The 19,748-nt window shown below is 44.9% G+C and overlaps 1 protein-coding gene across 1 annotated transcript in view; it reads left to right on the plus strand.

Moving 5' to 3' along the window:
- The window catches only part of LOC145360898 (adhesion G protein-coupled receptor E3-like), a 71,894-nt gene extending 63,487 nt beyond the window's left edge, over positions 1-8,407 (plus strand). The window contains exons 17-19 of the mRNA XM_080216401.1: positions 730-898; positions 2,674-2,775; positions 7,152-8,407. Coding sequence (XP_080072527.1) covers positions 730-898; positions 2,674-2,775; positions 7,152-7,250 — 370 coding nt within the window. The 3' untranslated portion in view covers positions 7,251-8,407. The remainder of the gene's footprint in view (positions 1-729; positions 899-2,673; positions 2,776-7,151) is intronic.
- The last annotated feature ends 11,341 nt before the right edge of the window (positions 8,408-19,748 follow it).

Raw genomic sequence — 19,748 nt, forward strand, 5'->3', positions numbered from 1 at the left:
ATTTTCTTTGTGTCTGCATGAGTTTCCTCAGGGTTCTCCAGTTTCCTCCCACAGTTGAAAGGTGTGAAGATTAGGTAGATTGACCATGTTAAATTGCCCCTTAGTGTCCAAAGATGTGCAGCTTACATGGATTGGCCATGCTAAATTGCCCCTTAGTGTCCAAAGATGTGCAGATTAGGTGGATTGGCCATGCTAAATTGCCCCTTAGTGTCCAAAGATGTGCAGGTTAGGTGGATTGGCCATGCTAAATTGCCCCTTAGTGTCCAAAGATGTGCAGATTAGGTGGATTGGCCATGCTAAATTGCCCCTTAGTGTCCAAAGATGTACAGATGTCCATGTGATGGGCATCAAGTGTTGGCCTTGCCAGTGATGCCCACATCCCAAATAAATTCCAAAAAAAAGCCCCTTCCAGACAATGCATTCCAGATCGCCAGAATGTGATGGAATGGATTAATCAGCCTGGGTCTCTCCTCAGAATCTTCATCGACAAACTGGACATCAGATCACGATAGAATTGAACGTTGTCACATTATCTTCCACGGTCAAATGGACGTCCATGTTGATGGGTGGTGTTCATTTTGGGGTGTTCTAGGGAGCACTCACCCTCTCTGAAACCACACCCCTCTGCCAGTCAGTGTCTCCAGGCTGTAACATCAATGTTTTGTTTTCCGCTGTCTGTCAGTGTATAATGAGGATTTTCACTCAGAGCCTGCCCCTGTATGTTCACAGGATTCTTACTTTCAAAGCAATGGCGCAGTTTGTCATGTTGGGCTCTTCCTGGATCTTTGGCTTGTTCCAGATCAATGAGAATATGACTCCCATGTCCTATCTGTTCACCATACTCAACGTCACCCAGGGCATTTTCATCTTCTCCATTTACTGCTTGTTGAACAGCCAGGTAGACAAGTTTGGAATTTGATTTCTCACACACAGTTACATTTCTATAATCATCACTAGATTCAGTGTATTATAGTGTGTGTGAGTGTGTGTGTGAGTGTGTGTGTGAGTTGGATGTGTGTGTGAGAGTGTGTGTGTGAGTGTGTTTGTGAGTTGGATGTGTGTGTGTGAGTGTGTGTGTGAATTGGATGTGTGTGAGTGTGTGTGTGTGTGTGTGTGAGCATTGTGAGTATGTGTGTGTTTGTGTGTGTGTGTGTATGTGTTTGTGTGTGTGAAAATGCTGGAAAAACTCAGCAGATCTGGCAGCATCTGAGGAGAGAGGAACAGAGATGAGATTTTGCATTTGTGAAACTCTGTTACAGAGCTAAAGAAAGGGAGAAATGTGATGGATTTTGTTATGTTTAAGATGGGGTGGGATGGATGCAACAAGTTAGAAGGTCAGAGATAGGTTGGAGCTAGGAGAGATTATAACAAAGACGTGTAGGGCACAGAACAAAGGAGGTGTTAAAGGCAGTGTAAAGGAATAAACAAGATATTATTAATGGTATAAGGGTAAGACATCAGAATGTGTTTATAGGAGAACAATGGTCAGTAAGAGCAAAACCAAAGAACAAGTGACAGATGGCCCTGTGAGGGAGGGAAGATTGGATTGGGACAGAAAAAAATGTATTAAAAAAAGGATCAGGATGGAAGAGAAATGTCACAGACTAAATCCGTGCTGGAATTGCATAGTGTCACAGTGATTAGCACCGCTGCCTCACAGCCTCAAGGACCTGGGTTTGATTCCCAGCTTGGGTCACTGTCTCTGTTGAGTTGGCACATTCTCCCCATGTCTGCATGAGTTTGCTCCGAGTGCTCCGGTTTCCTCCTACAATCAAAGGATGTGCAGTTTAGGTGGATTGGCCATACTAAATTGCCCCTTAGTGTTTAAAGATGTGCAGGTTAGGTGGATTGGCTGTGCTAAATTGTCCCTTAGTGTTCAAAGGTATGCAGGTTAGGTGGATTGGCTGTGCTAAATTGTCCCTTAGTGTTCAAAGGTGTGCAGGTTAGGTGGATTGGCCATGTTAAATTGCCCCTTAGCGTTCAAATTGTGTAGGTTAGGTGGATTGTCCATGCTAAATTGCCCCTTAGTGTTCAAAGATGTGTAGGTTAGGTGGATTGGCCATGGTATGGGAATACAGGGATAGGGTAGCGGAGAGGGCCTGGGTGAGATACTCTGTCAGAGAGTCGGTGCAGACTCGATGGGCTGAATGGTCTCATTTTGCACTGTACGGACTCGATGATAAAGCCGTTGATCTCAGTGTTCAGTCCAGAGGGCTGTAAAATGTCTAATTTGAAGCTGAGATGCTGCTCCTTCACCTGGCCTCCGGGTTAACTGGGACACTGCGGAAGACCAAAGACAGAGATGAGAGCAAGGTGCTGAGTTCAAATGGCAGGCGATGGGAAGGTCAGGGTCATGCTTATGGACTGAGCGAAGGTGTTCCGTAAAGTGGTCACCCAGTCTGTGTTTAGCCTCCCCGATGCAGAGGAGACCGCATTGGGAGCAGCAAATATAATAGACTAAATTGAAGGAGGTGCAAGTGAAACACTGCTTCACCTGACAGGATTGTTTTGGGGGCACGGAGAGTGAGGAGGGAGGAGGTAAAAAGGGCAGGTGTTGTACCATCTGTGATGGTGTGGGAAATTGCTGTGACCAGGGGTAGGTTTTAGCCTCAGCTTTGGTGTCTGTTGGGCTCAGTAATGCTGAAGATTTCCTGTACTGTGTTACTTTACCAGGTGAGGAAGGAATACCTGAATTTCTTTAACAAGATGTTCAGATCAAAGAAAGTCGAAATATCTGATATCTACTCTTCCACCACGAACTCTCAGACTGTGATGGTGAGTAACTTAAGGAAGAACCAGTTCCTTAACTACTTGCAGTAGAGAGACAGACTAATCAGACTAAACTACACTCAATATAATCCTTCCAAATCCTCTTCATCGAACTCCAATTTCATCTCCCTTTCTTGCTCATATCTTTATCCCAACTTCCCATAACAACGTAATTAATATTTTTCACAACTACTTCTGTAGTAACATTTATCACATTCTAGCCACGCTTTGGTAAATACATTTCGCCAGAATGCCCCAATAGATTTATTCATGATGATCTTAAATTATAACCCTCCTGCTGCAGTGAATGGTGATTTAGTTGGGCACCAAATTCTTTGACTTCGCCGCAGCGGGAGTGTGGTGTGAATGGCTGGTAAGACCCGTGGGCTTAGCTTTGGTCTCCCTCACAAGTGAGAACAGCTCCTCTCTCTTTGCTTCATCAGATCCTTCATAATCTTAAAGACTTCTATTAAGACAAGGGCGGCACGGTGGCACAATGGTTAGGATCTGGGTTTGAATCCGGCCTCAGGTCACTGCCTGTGTGGAGTTTGTAAGTTCTCCCCTTGTTCGCATGGGTTTCCTCCAGGTGCTCCAGTTTCCTCCTACACTCCAAAGTGTGGGTTAGGTGGCCATAGTGTCAGGGGGGATTAGCGGAGTAAATACATGGGGTTGCGAGGCTAGGGCCAGGGTGATATTGTTGACAGTGCACACTTAAAGGGCCGAATGGCCTCCTTCTGCCACTGTAGGCATCACTAATGTAAATGTAATTTTTATACCTTCTCCAACCCCTGTGGGCAAGGTTTTCCAGTCGCCCCAGCCCCAAGTCTGGAAATTCCCACCTCAGCTCAACAGTCTTTGAAATGGACTGGTTTTCCATCCCATCTGCTATGATTCCTGTGGCGAGCAGGACTGAAAACATTACCCCTAAATCTTTTATTGTAATTATGGAGACCGGAACTGTATGCAGGACTTTAAATGTGGGCTGGAATTCTCTAATGTCGCTGCCAGCGGGAATGGAGAATTTGACGCTCAGCCAGATCTCCATTCACTGCAGCAGGACTGGAGAATCAAGGTCAGAGAATTCTGGTCATTGACTAATCAAGGTTCACAGATCTGTTATAGCAAAGAAAATCGACCCTGTCTGCACTAGCGCTCCAAAGGGAATTTCACTTAGTACTAGATTCCCACTACCATCTCTTTGTGACCTTACCTGATCTTCCTGGCGGATATCAATCCACTTCCCCCTTGAATACCTCGATTGGCTCCACCATATTCTCAGACAGCGCATTCCAGTTCCTAACCACTCGCTGGCTGAAAAGATATTCCCTCATGTCGCCATCGCTTCTTTTACCAAGAATAGAAACCTGTGCCCTCTGATTCTCGATCCTTTCATGGTTTCTCCCTAATTACCATCTCCCGAACCCCTCATGGTTTTGTACAAATCTCCTCTCAACCATCTCTTCCCCAGGAGAACAATGCCAATCTCTCCAACTGCAATTGAAGGCTCAATGCAAGTTTAACACAACCTCTCTGCTTTTCAATTCTGTCCTTCTAAAATGATTCAGCTTGCTTCCTTTAAATGGACTATTAATGGCGTTGACACTTTTAAGCAATGGTTTAAGGTGAAATTCTTACTGTTTGATGTTGAGCATCACTCAATCCAGGGGACCATTATTAAGAAGTGGGAAGTGTTGCTGGCTGGCCAGCATTTAATGTAGTAAAAAGTCTGACAACACCAGGTTTTAGTCCAACCGATTTATTTGATAATACTCACAAGCTTTCGAGGGGACTGCCTCTTCGTCAGGTGAATGGCGAGTTCTGGCCTCAGACAGAGCATATAAAGCACAGACAGTTTAGAGATTACTGATCAAAATGCGAATCCTTACACCTAACCTTGGGTTCATGTCGCACTATCTGTAATCCCCGTGACTTGCCTGGGTTTGCAAAACCTCACTTACTGTACTGTCTGGAGACAATACACATCTCTGTAACCTGTGATCAGTGCTCCTTCCACTCACATTGTCAGCCACTTCAGGTCTTGAACAGCAGGTTAGGTGTAAGGATTTGCATTTTGATCAGTAATCTCTAAACTGTCTGTGCTTTATATGCTCTGTCTGAGGCCAGAACTCTCCATTCACCTGACGAAGAGGCAGTCCCCTCGAAAGCTTGTGAGTATTATCAAATAAATCGGTTGGACTAAAACCTGGTGTTGTCAGACTTTTTACTGTGTTTAGGCCAGTCCAACGCCGGCATTCCCACATCAGCATTTAATGCCCATCCCTAATTGTGCGTGAGAGCATTTAAAGCCACATTGCTGTAGTTCTGGAGTCACAAATTGGCCAAACCGGGTTAGGACGGCAAATTTCCTTCCCTAAAGGGACATTAGTGAACCAAATGGGTTTTTCTGACAATGGTTTCATGCTCATTAGCAGATTCTTGATTCTAGATATTTTTCATTGAATTCAAATTCTACGATTTGCTGTGGCGGGATTCGAACCCGGGTCCCTGGAACATTAGCTGAGTTTCTGGATTAATAGTTTAACGATAATACCAGTAGGCCACCACCTTCCTCCCCTGATTGTTGCACAATGACATTAGTAAACCTGGTGGGTTTTCACAACATGGTCATCTTTAGACTCTTAATTCCAGATTTTTATTGGATTCAAATATCACCATCTGCTGTGGTGGGATTCGAACCCAAGTCCCCAGATCTTGCCCTGGGTCTCTGGATTACTAATCCAGTGACAATGCCAATATGCCACCTCCTCCCCACATTTGAACTTGCATTCTGAGAGCATTAGCCTGCGCCTCTGGGTGACTAGTCGAGTCATTACCACAATACCACCTTCACCCCTTAGAGGTCAGTTGCATGACTTCAATTACTTTCTTGTCTGTCTTTGACTCCAGTCCTCATCGCTTGCATAGACACATTCACGCTAGGGAGAATTTCATAGAATCCCCATAGTGCAGAAGGAGGCCATTCATCCCATCAAGTCTGCATCAACTCTTACCCAGGCCCTAACCCCATAACCCCACATATTGTTATCCCACTAATCCCCACATTTATGTATAAGAGGCAATCTGGCATGGCCAATCCACCAAATATGCACATCTTGCGGATTGTGGGAGGAAACCGGAGTACCCAGAGGAAAGCCACGCAGACGTGGGGAGAACGTAGAATTTACTTGATCTTTCATCAAAATAGTGCAATGGGAGCTCTTACAACCCCTTGGGAGGGAAGATGGGGTCTTGGTTTAACTTCTCAGGTGAAAGACACTTCAGACAAATAGCTGTCAAGATTTTAAGGATTGTCTTATAGACAGAGGGAGAGAGAAAGAGAAAAAATTGAGAGATCAAGATTTATGGAAAGGGGATCCCAGCAGCTGACAGCTTTTTAGTCAATATGTGTCATAAACCCCAATCATTACATGGGGAAATGTCATGGATGCAAATATTAACCAACATGCTGCATCGCTTAGCGATTGCAAAATACAAAATAAGACCATGCTGAAGGTGTAAATCAATAATGTTAGAATCATAGGACCTTACCATACAGAAGGAGGGGACTTGGCCCACTGAGGCTGCATCAACAATTATCCCACCCAGGCTTTATCCCCCTAACCGCATGTACTTACCTTGCCAATCCCCCTGATACTAAGGACCAATTTAGCATGGCCAATCTGACAACACCAGGTTTTAGTCCAACCTATTTATTTGATAATATACTCACAAGCTTTCGAGGGACACCCTCTTCGTCAGGTGAATGGAGAGTTCTGGCCTCAGAATTTAGCATAGCCAGTCCATCTAACCTGCACATCTTTGGACACTTAGGGACAATTTAGCATGGCCAATCCACCTAACCCGCACATCTTTGGACAATAAGGGGCAATTTAGCATGGCCAATCCACCAAACCTGCACATCTTTGGACACTAAGGGGCAATTTAGCATGGCCAATCCACCAAACCTGCACATCTTTGGACACTAAGGGACAATTTAGCATGGCCAATCAACTTAACAATTGCATCTTTCGACACAAAGGAGCAATTTAGCATGGCCAATCCACCTAACCTGAGATCTTTGGACACTAAGGGACTATTTACATGGCCTATCCGCCTATCAAGCACACCTTTGGACACTAAGGGGCAATTTAGTATGGCCAATCCACCTAACCTGCACATCTTTGGAGTGTGGGAGGAAACCGGAGCACTCAGAGGAAATCCATCCAGGAGGGGGACATGCAAACTCCATACAGACAGACAGACACCTGAGGCAGGACTTGAACCTGGGTCCCTGGCGTTGTGAGGCAACGGTGTTAACCACTGTACCACCATGAATAAGATGATACTGAAGATGTAAAATTTATAATGTTGTGTTTTCTTAGGTACTGAAGACGGTGAATGATGTCTCAGCAAAGTCAGAGGTTACCTGGACGAACTCGGACACTGAGGAAATGATGAAAAATGAGAACAAGAATCTCTGAATTCCAACATAGATGACCAACTGAGTTAAAAGAAAAGCAGTCCAAATACTTAAATATCAGCTGTTCTCGGTTTTAAGCTTCCTTCTGTCTTTTTTGAAATAATAGATCATTTTAATGTCAAACTCTGTCACAAAATGGTGGGGGAGCTATTAAAATGAATGCTTTTGATTTTGCATAAGTTATAATAACTCCAGGAGTCAGCTGTAAAAGAATACTGCTTTATTGCACAAAATAAAGTAAAGCAAAACTACAAGCCTGTGGTGAACACAAACAGTTCCCAACAGGGACAATGCAACAATGGACCCACTCAGGGTCTTGCTTTATACAGTGTTCAGTATACGAGCTCCATCTGGTTAGTTAATTACCAGTCTCCAGGGAGCTCCTTTTCAACCAGTTCTGCAGAGAGGTCAATCAGTAATTCCCCATGTAAGTCCTGCAGATTATCACACAAGTAAAATCAAATTGCCGTGTGTTTAGTAAAGCATGTCCAGCAGCAGCTAAGAGAAAGGACGGACAAGGAAAAAATAGGGGACAAGGTGTTGTTTGCAATTGAGACAATTAGTAATCAGGGTACTGGGTGCCAGCAAGCAGTTTCATCCCAGATGAGGTGTTGAAGAAGCAGCAGCAACAGAGAGAGAGAGAGGCAGCCATCCCCAGGAACAAGTTCAGCCAGAAATTAGGGGCCGAAGGCACCTAAAGAACAGGGGGGAAGGGCAGACCCCCTTTGGAAACAGCTCAGCTAGCAACAGATTGCCGAAGGCAAAAGCCAGTTTGTACGGAAGGTTGTGTTCTTCGCTGAACCTAAGACCGTTCCCAAGACACAATTGCTTAAGATGTATGGTGTGGGAATCACTGGCTAGATTTGACCAATAGTATTATGGCAGTTGTTTGGGAAAAGGGGCTATCAGCAGAATTTAGAATTGTGGGGAAACAGATACTTTTGGGTTGTTAGTCTTTGAGGGCTGTCTGTTAATTTTTTAAAATTTATTAGCATTACAAGTAGGCTTACATTGACACTGCAAAGAAGTTCCTGTGAAAATCTCCTGGTCGCCACATTCCGGCACACTGAGGGAGAATTTAGCACGGCCAATGCACATAACCAGCATGTCTTTCGGAATTTCCTAAAGTGTAAGATTGCTTTTTGCGGTGTTTTGTTATCTTTCTTCTACTTTAATAAATACTCTTTATTTGTTGTTATAACAGAGGCCTGAGTTCTCACTTGCTAAGATCCAGAAGAATAATAACATACCATGGAGCACTTGTCACATGTAACATCAGCGGGTTTTTGTAATATCCCTGCCTGATGCCCTATGTCTCCCAACAACTTGTATTTCTATAGCACTGTTAACATTGTACAATGTCCCAAGGATTGTTATCAAGCAAAATTAGCCACTGGGCCACCTGAGCAGATATTGGATACCAGTGACCAAAAACTTGATCAAAAATATAGGTTTTGAAGATTAACGAAGAAAAAGAGAGAGGCGGAGAGACTTAGCGAGGAGAAATCCAGAACGGAGGTTTGGAGAACATTCAGGAGAATGTGCAAACTCCACTCAAATAGTCACCCAAGGCCAGATTGGACCTGGGTCCTGGAGCTGTGGCACAATGGTTAGCACTCATAGCTCCAGGGGTTCAATGTTCAATCTGGCCTTGGGTGACTGTCTGTATGGAGCCTGCATGTTCTCTCTGTGTCTGCGTGGGTTTCCTCCGGGTGCTCCCATTTCCTCCCACACTCCAAAGATGTGCAGGTTAGGTGGATTGGCCATGTTAAGTTGCCCCTTAGTGTCCCAAGATATGTAGGTTAGGGGATTAGCCATGGAGAACGTATGGGTTATGGGCATAGGACAGGGGAGAGGGCCTGGGTAAGACTCTCGTCAGAGAGTCAGCGCAGACTCGATGGGCCGAATGGCCTCTTCTGCTAGAGGTAGACAAAAATGTCAACGATCGATGAAAGACTTGAATAAGGGCACTCACTGAGTGTTAAAATGGGCGGCGCCCATTTTTTAAAGAACTGTTAAATTGCCGAAAGCTAGGACAAACTTAGATAACAACTGAAGATGGTGGATGAATTCAGCAGGTTTGGCAGCAGCAGTGGAGAGAGGAACAAAAGGCCAGAGTTCTCCGGTCTTGCCGGTGGCCGGGCTTCTCCGATCCTGCTGAAGGAGATGTGGCTGAGTGCCAAATTCCTCATTCTTGCTGGCAGTGGAGACAGGACGTCCGAGACCGGAGAATTCCGGCTAGAGTTAATTCTTCGAATCCACACGACTGTTATTTTGCAAAAATGTGCTTTATTCCTAAAATAGCTGAAAGAATGTTACAGACATTTCAAAATGGCCATCAGCCAAAATGCAGTAACATTTAGCTTCTCTACATACATTGTGTTACACTTTGAGGTACTTCAATCCAGTCAAAGAAATATTACAGACGTTTCGAAATGGCCATTACGAATGGTATTTAAGTTGTCCGCTTCAACCTGAGGTGTTTCAGTACAATACATATAATATTCACTGTACACGTTCAATGTGGGTGGTATAGCCTTCTGCAGAGCTCAGGACAATCTTACCCCAGCCCGCCTCTCAGGATTTTGATTTGATTTGGTTTGTCACATGTATCAGTATACAATGAACAATATTGTTTCTTCTGCATTACACAGACAAAGCATACCGTTCATAGAGAAGGAAAGGAGGGAGTCCAGAATGTAGTGTTGCAGACATAGCTAGGGTGTGGAGAAAGCTCAACTTAAAAATGTGAGGTAGGTCCATTCAAAAGTCTGATGGCAGCAGGGTAGAAGCTGTTCTCGAGTCGGTCGGTACGTGACCCTCAGACTTTTGTATCTTTCTCCCGATAGAAGAAGGTGGAAGAGAGAATGTCCAGGATGCGCGGGGTCCTTAATTATGCTGGCTGCTTTTCCGAGGCAGCGGGAAGTGTAGACGGAGTCAGTGGATGGGAGGCTGGTTTGCGTGATGGACTGGGCTACGTTCACGACCTTTTGTGGTTTCTTGCTATTTCGGACTGTGTGCAAGGCTAATTTTATACATCATTGAGGTTAATGCTGGGGTGAACTGTAGCCTATCCTGGAACAAGAATGCTTTGAACCCATGAACTCAGTAAACGATGCAGCAGTTGTACTGCAAAGACAGTTTTGAAAATTTCCAATTTTTATTATGATTCGTGGGACATGGGCTCCTGCATTTATTGCCCAACCCTAGCTGCCCTTAGTGAGTGGCTCACAAGGTCACTTCAGAGGGCAGTTAAGAATCAACCACATTGCTGTGGCTCTGGAAACAATGTAGGCTGGACCGGATAAGGATGGCAGATTTCCTTCCTTAAAGGACATTAGTGAAAAAGATGGGTTTTTATATCAATGGTTTCATGGTCATCAGTAGATTCTCAATTCCAGACATTTTTTATTGAATTCAAATTCCACCATCTACCGTGGCGGGATTCGAACCCAGATCCTCAGAACATGAGCTAAATTTCAGGATTAATAAACCCAGTGATAATCCCATTAGGCTATCGCCTCTCCCCAAATTATTGCAGAAGAAATTGAGCAAGTTTTGAATCCCAGTGGCCTCGAGTGGGCTGTTAGGGATCAGGTCAGAAACTCAAAGATATATTATGAAGTTAGGCTAGACCCCAACTTAATGATTTTGGCATTAGTGCGAGGCTAAGATTTTTCACTCCAAGTGTGATTCTATTGATACACTGGGAAGTTTATATGAAAGCAAAGTTTATCTTAACAATATAGTCTAAATATAATGGATAAATTATGTTTTACCAGTTGAAATATTTACACATGACAAGATGCAATTCTTAACTGCTAACTTACCTCGACTGGTTCCAATTTAAGCAATGATCCCCCTAGATTTGAACTCTCTTTCAAAAGTCAGTTAGCAAACAAATCAGGCTCACGTGCTCACACTCCTCAAGCCTTTGAACACTTAGAATCATTGAATCATAGAATCCCAATAGTATAGAAAGTACCAATTTGGCCCATTAAATCTGCACTGATAACAATCCCACCCAGGCCCGTAACTCCACATATTTATCCTGCTAATCTGCCTGATACTAAACGGAAATTTAGCATTGACAATCAACCTAATCCACACATTTCACTTAGTAGGAGAGACTAGAATCCGAGGGCATGGCCTCAGGCTAAAGGGACGACTCTTTAGAACCGAGATGTGGAGGAATTTCTTCAGCCAGAGAGCAGTGAATCTGTGGATTTCATTGCCCCAGAAGGCTGTGGAGGCCGGATCGTTGAATGTATTTAAGACGGAGATAGATAGGTTCTTGATTGGTAAGGGGATCAAAGATTACAGGGAAAAGGGATAGGGAAATTTATCAACCATAATCAAATGGCAGAGCAGATATGATGGGCTAATGGCCTAATCCTGCTCCTATATTTTATGGTCTTATTCTGAAGTACACTTTTAAATGTCTGCTGTCACACATTTCTATTGACTGATTGTTTAACCTAATTTGTCATTCAATCTAACTAGCTCTGGTTTCATAGCCTCATCATTTCCCTTATTTAAATTTGAAACCAACTTTGTTTCTCCAAGTTTGGAATTCAACTTTTTGCCTGCCCCATTTGTGTTGTGCATTGGGTGGAGAATGTGTACCTTGTATTGAGGAAATTCGAAGGTGGCCAATTCTGTCTTGAGTTAGCCAATTCAAAACTCACAGGACAACTATCTCTGTGCAAAGATGTAACAAATTTATTTTACAACTAAAACATAGATCAAAGAAGTGGTCAGTTGACGCACTCTGGACATTCTCTCTTCCACCTTCTTCTGCCGGGAAAAAGATATAAAAGTCTGAGGTCACATACCAACCGACTCAAGAGCAGTTTCTTCCCTGCTGCCATCAGATTTTTGAATGGACCTACCATATATTAAGCTGATCTTTCTCTACACCATGTGACTGTAAAACTACATTCTGCAACCTTCTCTTTTCCTTCTCCCCTATGTACTCTATGAATAGTATGCTCTGCCAGTACAACACACAAGAAATAATACTTTCCACTGTATCTCAATGCATATAAAAATAATAAATCAAATAAAATCAAATTAAAATCTTGAACAAATAATTCTAGCTGTGGTTGAGGTTGGAGAATTCCAGCCAAAGTCTCAAAATTTAGTGCCAAACACTATGGAGATGAAAATAGAAGGAAGCAGTGCTGGTTCTAGTTGAAGAAAATCAATAGTAAGGATAAATAATGCAAAGGTAGCGGAGCATCTTGTGAATATCGATCATAATGTAATGTAACAATTGAGAAAGGGAGGCTTGAGTCTGGTGATAATTGATTGTAAGAAAGTAATTTGGATGAAATAAGAAGTACCTGAGCAAATTAATTGGAAAGAAAATGTGGCAGAAAGCCTGATGGATAATAATAATTTGCAATTGAAAAGAACCTTCAATGTAGTAACACTTTCCAAAGTGCTACAAATAAATGTTAACAAACAAAATTTGGCACTAAGCGATGTAAGGCGATATCAGGAGAGGTAACAAAAAGTTAGGTTTAAGAACAAACAAAGAACAAAGAACAAAACAGCACGGGAAACAGGCCCTTCGGCCCAATGAGCCCACGCCGCCATTTTAACATTATGAGTGCCCTCCTCTATCCATGACCTTTGTCTACACCTACTGGGGAAGATTGAGGGAAGACTAATTTAGGGACAATTTGTTACACCAATCGGCCGAAGAGCACGTTTTTGGGATGTGGGAGGAAACCAGAGCACCCGGAGAAAACTCACGCAATGACGGGGAGAATGTGCAAACTCCTGCAGACACCGGCCCAAATCCATGTGTCTGCACAGCAAACAGTGATAGTCACTGAGCTGTCGTGTTGCCCATCAGATGGTCCAGTTTAAGCGTACACTAACGACGTGAAGCACTAGGCAACTCTTGAAGCAACATCCAAGAGCAGCCCTCGCACGACCCACCGCGTGTATGCCCTTTGTTGGACAACAAGGTGAACCAACTTCAAACAATGTTTTTATAGGAGAAGAGAGATGGAGAGGCAGAAAAGTGTCAGCCTGAAATTCTAAAATTTAAGAGCTGGACAAGCTCTTAGATATTAAAATTGGGAATGAGCAGGAGTTCAGGATTGGAGCAGCACAGTTGACATCTTGGCGGGTTGGATGTTACAGACAGGATGAGCCCACGGGAAGGTGTAAAAAAAGGGTGTGAATTTTAAGAGCGAGACTTGTTCAGGAGCCGCTGTAGCTCAGTGGTAAATGGGGCACAGCACAGGGGAAAAGGACAAAGGTTGGTCAATGTAAGAAAGAGTGTAATTAGGGTGCAGATCAGACATTCTCGCAAAAACAAATGTGAAGGTGATGCTGCAAAGGACGAGAGTTATTTTTGATAAGCGGAGAAATTAAAATTAAATGAGGCTTTAGTGGGGCAAAGTCACCAATTCAGAGGATCTGGGGGGGGGTGCGGGGGGTGGGGTGTGGGGGGTGGAGGTGGTGCGTGATAATTCCAACAGCAAATACTAACTGTAAAACAACAATGCCTGAGATAGCTTGGCCACAATCTTCTGATGGATAATGGCTGTATACCCAAAGACCATGGGAAACTAGAGACTCGTTCCTGACCTCCTGAGCTGTCCATACCTCCCCTACAAAGAAACCTGCAGGTGAGATATCTTGATTTGATTTATTATTGTCACATGTATTGGGATACGGTGAAAAGTATTGTTTCTCGCGTGCTACACAGGCAAAACATACCGTTCAGAGAGTACGTAGGGGAGAAGGGAAGGAGAGAGTGCAGAATGCAATGTAACAGTCATAGCTCAGGTGTAGAGAAAGATCAGCTTAATATTAGGTAGGTCCATTCAAAAGTCTGATGGCAGCAGGGGAGAAGCTGTCTTGTTGGTGTGTAACCTCAGAGCTTTGTATATTTTTTCCCACGGAAGAAGGTGGAAGAGAGAATGTCAGGGGTGTGTGGGCCCTTAATTATGCTGGCTGCTTTGCCAAGGCAGCAGTAAGTGTAGACGGAGTCAATGGATGGGAGGCTGGTTTGCGTGATGGACTGGGCTACATTTGCAATATTTTGTAGTTTCTTCTCATCTTGGACAGGGCAGGAGCCCATACCAAGCTGTGATACAACCAGAAAGAATGCTTTCTTGAGTTCTTGAGTTGGTTGGTACATGACCTCAGACTTTTATATCTTCTCCTGACAGGTGAAAGTGGAAGAGAGAATGTCCGGGGTGCGAGGGGTCCTTGATTATGCCGGCTGCTTTCCTGAGGCAGCGGGAAGTGTAGACAGAGTCCGTGGATGAGAGGCTGGTTTGCGTTCACAACCCTTTGAAGTTTCTTGACATGAAGATGGTGGGCACTGGGGAGACAAACACTGACAACATCCTGGTAAACCTCCTCTGCACTCTCTCCAGGGTGTCCACGTCCTTCCGGTAGTAAGGCGACCAGAACTGGATGCAGTACTCCAAATGCGGTCTGACCAACGTGCTATACAACTGCAACATTAGACGCCAGCTTTTATACTCTATACCCCTTCCTATAAAGGCAAACATACCATAAGCCTTCATCGCCACCTTCTCCACCTGTACTGCCACCTTCAAAAACTTGTGCACTTGCACGTCTAGGTCCCTCTGTGTTTCTATAGTTTTAATAGTCCCACCATTTATCGTATAACTCCCCCCTACATCATGTCCTCTGACTGTCTGGAAGGGTGAGTAGAAACAGAAAGCTTTGTTGGCCCATGCCGAGGGTCCAGAGAGTAAAGGCCAGTGAGTCACGCACTCCCCCAAGCCCCCACCCCCTCCCTCCTCCACGGAGAATGTGGCAGTGAACCGTCAGGGAGCTGAATCTCCTGAGTCACACCAGGCCGGTGGCTTAAGAGAAAGTTGACCACGACGGTGCCAATGCGATGGAAGGCTGTCACGGTTGACTTGGTGAAGCAACGCTCTTTGGGGGATTCAAAGGGAAGGCGCGCCTGTCATAACATGTAGGCCGTGAATTATAATCGATGACGCAGGACTATTTGAACCGAACACGGTGCCTCTGCACCACCCAGACTTTAGCTTGGCAATTGCTTCCACTTCCTGAAGTGTAGTGCAGCATCAGATCGAAGCGGGGGATAAGCAAACTTAGTTGTTAACAGTGGTTGTCAAAGGCAGCGCATGGCCATCGGGTTTGAGATGATGGTGTTTGATTGTTTCATTCATTGTGGTTCTGTATCCGTGACGTCCAATCAACCCTAGTCCTTGCTGGCTGAGTTTGATAAGAGCATCACGCACAAGGTGCAAATTCTGACTTGTGGTAGTCACTGTTTGGTTGACCCACTCTGTTTTCTCCACCTGTTTCTGTTACTCTGATCTTTTTATACATTCTTTTGGTTTCTCTAAGCATTCTCGAAGTTTTAACTATTCCAATCGTTATGGATATGAAACTAGAAGAAGAAAATGGGATAATGCTGTTTTATTCTTCCCCGCACCCAGTGGGGCACGAAGGTGGATTTTCATCCTTCCCCACAACTGGTAATTCCTGGAAGAGGCCGCTATCTGTTACCTTATAGATTGAGCCACTCCATGTCAAGTGTGGCTGACAAAGAACAAAGAACAACACAGCACAGGAAACAGGCCCTTTGGCCCTACAAGCCCACGCCGCCCATTTTAACACTCAGTGAGAGCCTCATTCCAATCCTTCTCCTATCTACGACTTTTGTCTACGCCTCTCGGACTCCACAATAAAGGTGTGCAAATTTAGAGAATTATATGTGCGCCAGATTGAGGGAGGTCTAATTTAGGGACAATTTATTAACACCAATCAGCCTAAGAGCACGTTTTTGGGGTGTGTGGGAGGAAACCGGAGCACCCGGAGAAAACTCACGCAGACACAGGGAGAATGCGCAAACTCCCACAGACACCGACCCAAGCCGGAGATCCGACCCAGGTCCCTGTATCTGCACAGCAAACAGTGATCGTCACTGAGCTGTTGCGTTGCCCGTCAGTTGGTCCAGTTTAAGCGGACACTAACCACATGAAGCACTAGGCAACTCTCGAAACAACATCCAAGAGCAGCCCTCGCACGACCCACCGCATGCCTGTCCCTTGTTGGACAACAAGGTGGACCGAATCACCTGTGGATGTAAGAAAAAGACATCAATAAACATACACGGCCGATACAGACATTCACAAAGATCCCCAGAAACTCCAATGTAAGAGACAGGTGAGTCATAAAATATGTTGGACGGCCGATAGGAATCTATTAATTCTCAGGAACGTCCTGAGGCTCTTGATCCTTAACTAGAACATTCTTTTGTATCCCTCCATCTCTCGTCTGCTCATGTGCCTATCTAGGTAAGCCTTAAACAACTCTGGCGTGCCTGCCTCCACCACCCTCCTTGGCAGCGCATTCCAGGCCCCCACAACCCTCTGGGTGAAAAACCTCCCTCTAACATCCGAATTATACCTCGCCCCTCTCACCCTAAGCCCGCGGCCCCTCCTGATTTTTGTATCCAATCTGGGATAAAGCTTCTCACTGTTCACTCTATCTATACCGTTCATAACCTCATACACCTCTATTAGATCTCCCCTCATTCTCCCTCTTTCCAGGGAGAACAGTGCCAATTTGCCCAATCTCTCCTCATAGCGAAGACCTTCTATACCAGGCAGCACCCTGGTAAACCTCCTCTGCACTCTCTCCAGGGTCTCCACGTCCTTCCGGTAGTAAGGCGACCAGAACTGGACGCAGTACTCCGAATGTGGTCTGACCAACGTTCTATACCACTGCAACATTAGACGCCAGCTTTTATACTCTATACCCCTTCCTATAAAGGCAAACATACCATAAGCCTTCATGGCCACCTTCTCCACCTGTACTGCCACCTTCAAAAACTTGTGCACTTGCACGTCTAGCTCCCTCTGCGTTTCTATACTTTTAATAGTCCCACCATTTATCGTATAACTCCCCCCTACGTTATTCCTTCCAAAATGCATCACCTCACATTTATCAGGATTAAATTCCATTTGCCATTTCTCTGCCCAATTTACCAGCCTATCTATATCCTGCTGTATTACCTGACACTGCTCCTCACTGTCAGCAAGTCCAGCCTTCTTCGTGTCATCTGCAAACTTGCTGATCACACCACTTACTCCCCCTTCTATATCATTTATATATATTACAAATAGAAGAGGTCCCAGTACTGAGCCCTGAGGCACACCACTAGTGACAGACCTCCAGCTAGAAAAGGACTCTTCCACTACTACACTCTGTCTCCTCTTACCAAGCCAGTTATCAATCCATCTAGATACCTGGCCTTGTATTCCATGAGCCTTAACCTTATCAACCAACCTACCATGAGGGACTTTGTTAAATGCCTTACTAAAATCCATATAGGCGACATCCACAGCTCGTCCTTCGTCAACCGTTTTTGTCACCTCCTCAAAAAATTCCACCAGATTCGTAAGGCACGACCTCTCCTTTATAAAGCCATGTTGCCTGTCACTAATCAGATTGCCATGTTCTAAATGCGTAAACATCCTATCTCTAAGAATTCTCTCCAACAACTTCCCTACCACTGACATCAAGCTCACCGGCCTATAATTACCCAGGTTATTCCTCCTACCCTTTGTAAACAACGGTACCGCGTTCACTGTCCTCCAGTCCTCTGGGACCTCACCTGTGTCCAAAGAAAAGACAAAGATTTGCGTCAGAGGCCCAGCAATTTCATCTCTCGTCTCCCTAAGCAGCCTAGGATAAATGCCATCAGGCCCTGGAGATTTATCAGTTTTAATATTACCTAAAAGCCCTAACACTTCCTCCCTCGTAATGGATATTTTCTCCAACGGGTCAACAATTCCCTCCAAGACACTTCCAGACAACAAGTCCCTCTCCTTTGTGAATACTGACGCAAAGTATTCATTCAGGATCTCCCCCATTCCCTCGGGCTCTAAACATGGTTCCCCTCCTCTGACCCTAAGAGGATCAATTGTTTGACAAATTTATTGGGTTTCTACGAGGATGTGACTAGTGCGGTAGACAGAGGGGAACCGGTGGATGTGGTGTTTCTCGATTTTCAAAAGGCGTTTGATAAGGTTCCGCACAAAAGGTTGCTTCAGAAGGTTAGGGGGCATGGAGTTGGAGGTAAGGTGTTAGCGTGGATAGAGGATTGGCTGTCTAATTGGAGGCAGAGAGTTGGTATCAATGGGTGCTATTCTGATTGGCGATTGGTGACTAGTGGAGTGCCGCAGGGGTCGGTGCTGGAGCCTCAGCTATTTACCATTTATATAGATGATCTGGAGGAGGGGGCTGAGTGTAGGGTAACAGAGTTTGCTGATGACACAAAGATGAGTGGAAAAGCAAATTGCACAGAGGGTGTGGAAAGTCTTCAGAGGGATCTGGATAGGCTGAGTAAGTGGGCGAGGACCTGGCAGGTGGAGTACAATGTTGGCAAGTGTGAGGTTATCCACTTTGGCAGGAATAATAGTAGGAGGGACTACTATTTAAAGGGCAAAAAGCTGCAGCATGCTACGGTGCGGAGGGACTTGGGGGTCCTTGTGCATGAGTCGCAAAAACCCAGTGTGCAAATGCAGCAGGTGATCAAGAAGGCGAATGGGATGCTGGCCTTTATAGCGAGGGGGATAGAATATAAAAGGAGGGAGGTCTTGCTGCAACTGTACAGGGTACTGGTGAGGCCGCAGCTGGAGTACTGTGTGCAGTTTTGGTCGCCGCACTTGCGCAAGGATATTTTGGCCTTGGAGGGCGTGCAGAGGAGGTTCACTAGGCTGATACTGGAGATGAGGGGGTTGGACTATGAAGAGAGACTAAATAGACTGGGTCTGTACTCGTTGGGTTTAGAAGGATGGGGGGATCTTATAGAGACGTATAAGATAATGAAAGGGATGGATAGGGTAGAGGTAGAGAGATTCTTCCCACTCAGAAAGGACAGCAGGACTAGAGGGCACATCCTCAAGATAAGGGGGGCAGTTTAGATCAGAGTTGAGGAGGAACTTCTTCACTCAAAGGGTGGTGAATCTCTGGAATTCTCTGCCCGTTGAAGTGGTGGAGGCTACCTCGCTGAATATATTTAAGTCACGGGTAGATAGGTTTCTGATAGACAAGGGGATTAAGGGTTATGGGGAGAAAGCGGGAAAGTGGAACTGATCCACTTCAGATCAGCCATGATCTTATTGAATGGCGGGGCAGGCTCGAAGGGCTAGATGGCCTACTCCTGCTCCTATTTCTTATGTTCTTATGTTCTTATTTTTTCTCTAACCACCCTTTTGTTCCTAACATATGAGTAAAATGCCTTTGGATTTTCCTTAATCTTGTCCGCCAAGACCATTTCGTGCTCCCTTTTTGCCCTTCTAACTCCTCGTTTGAGTTCTCTCCTACTCTCTCGTATTCCTCCGACGCTCTCTCCGTTCCCAGTTGCTTAGACCTAACATACGCCCCTCTTTTCTTTCTGATCAAGCCCTCAATATCCTTAGTTATCCACGGCTCTCTAATCCCACCTTTCCCATCCTTC

This window comes from Carcharhinus amblyrhynchos, chromosome 33, assembly GCF_965287045.1.
Source record: "Carcharhinus amblyrhynchos chromosome 33, sCarAmb.v2.hapA, whole genome shotgun sequence".
Taxonomy (NCBI): Eukaryota; Metazoa; Chordata; class Chondrichthyes; order Carcharhiniformes; family Carcharhinidae; genus Carcharhinus; species Carcharhinus amblyrhynchos.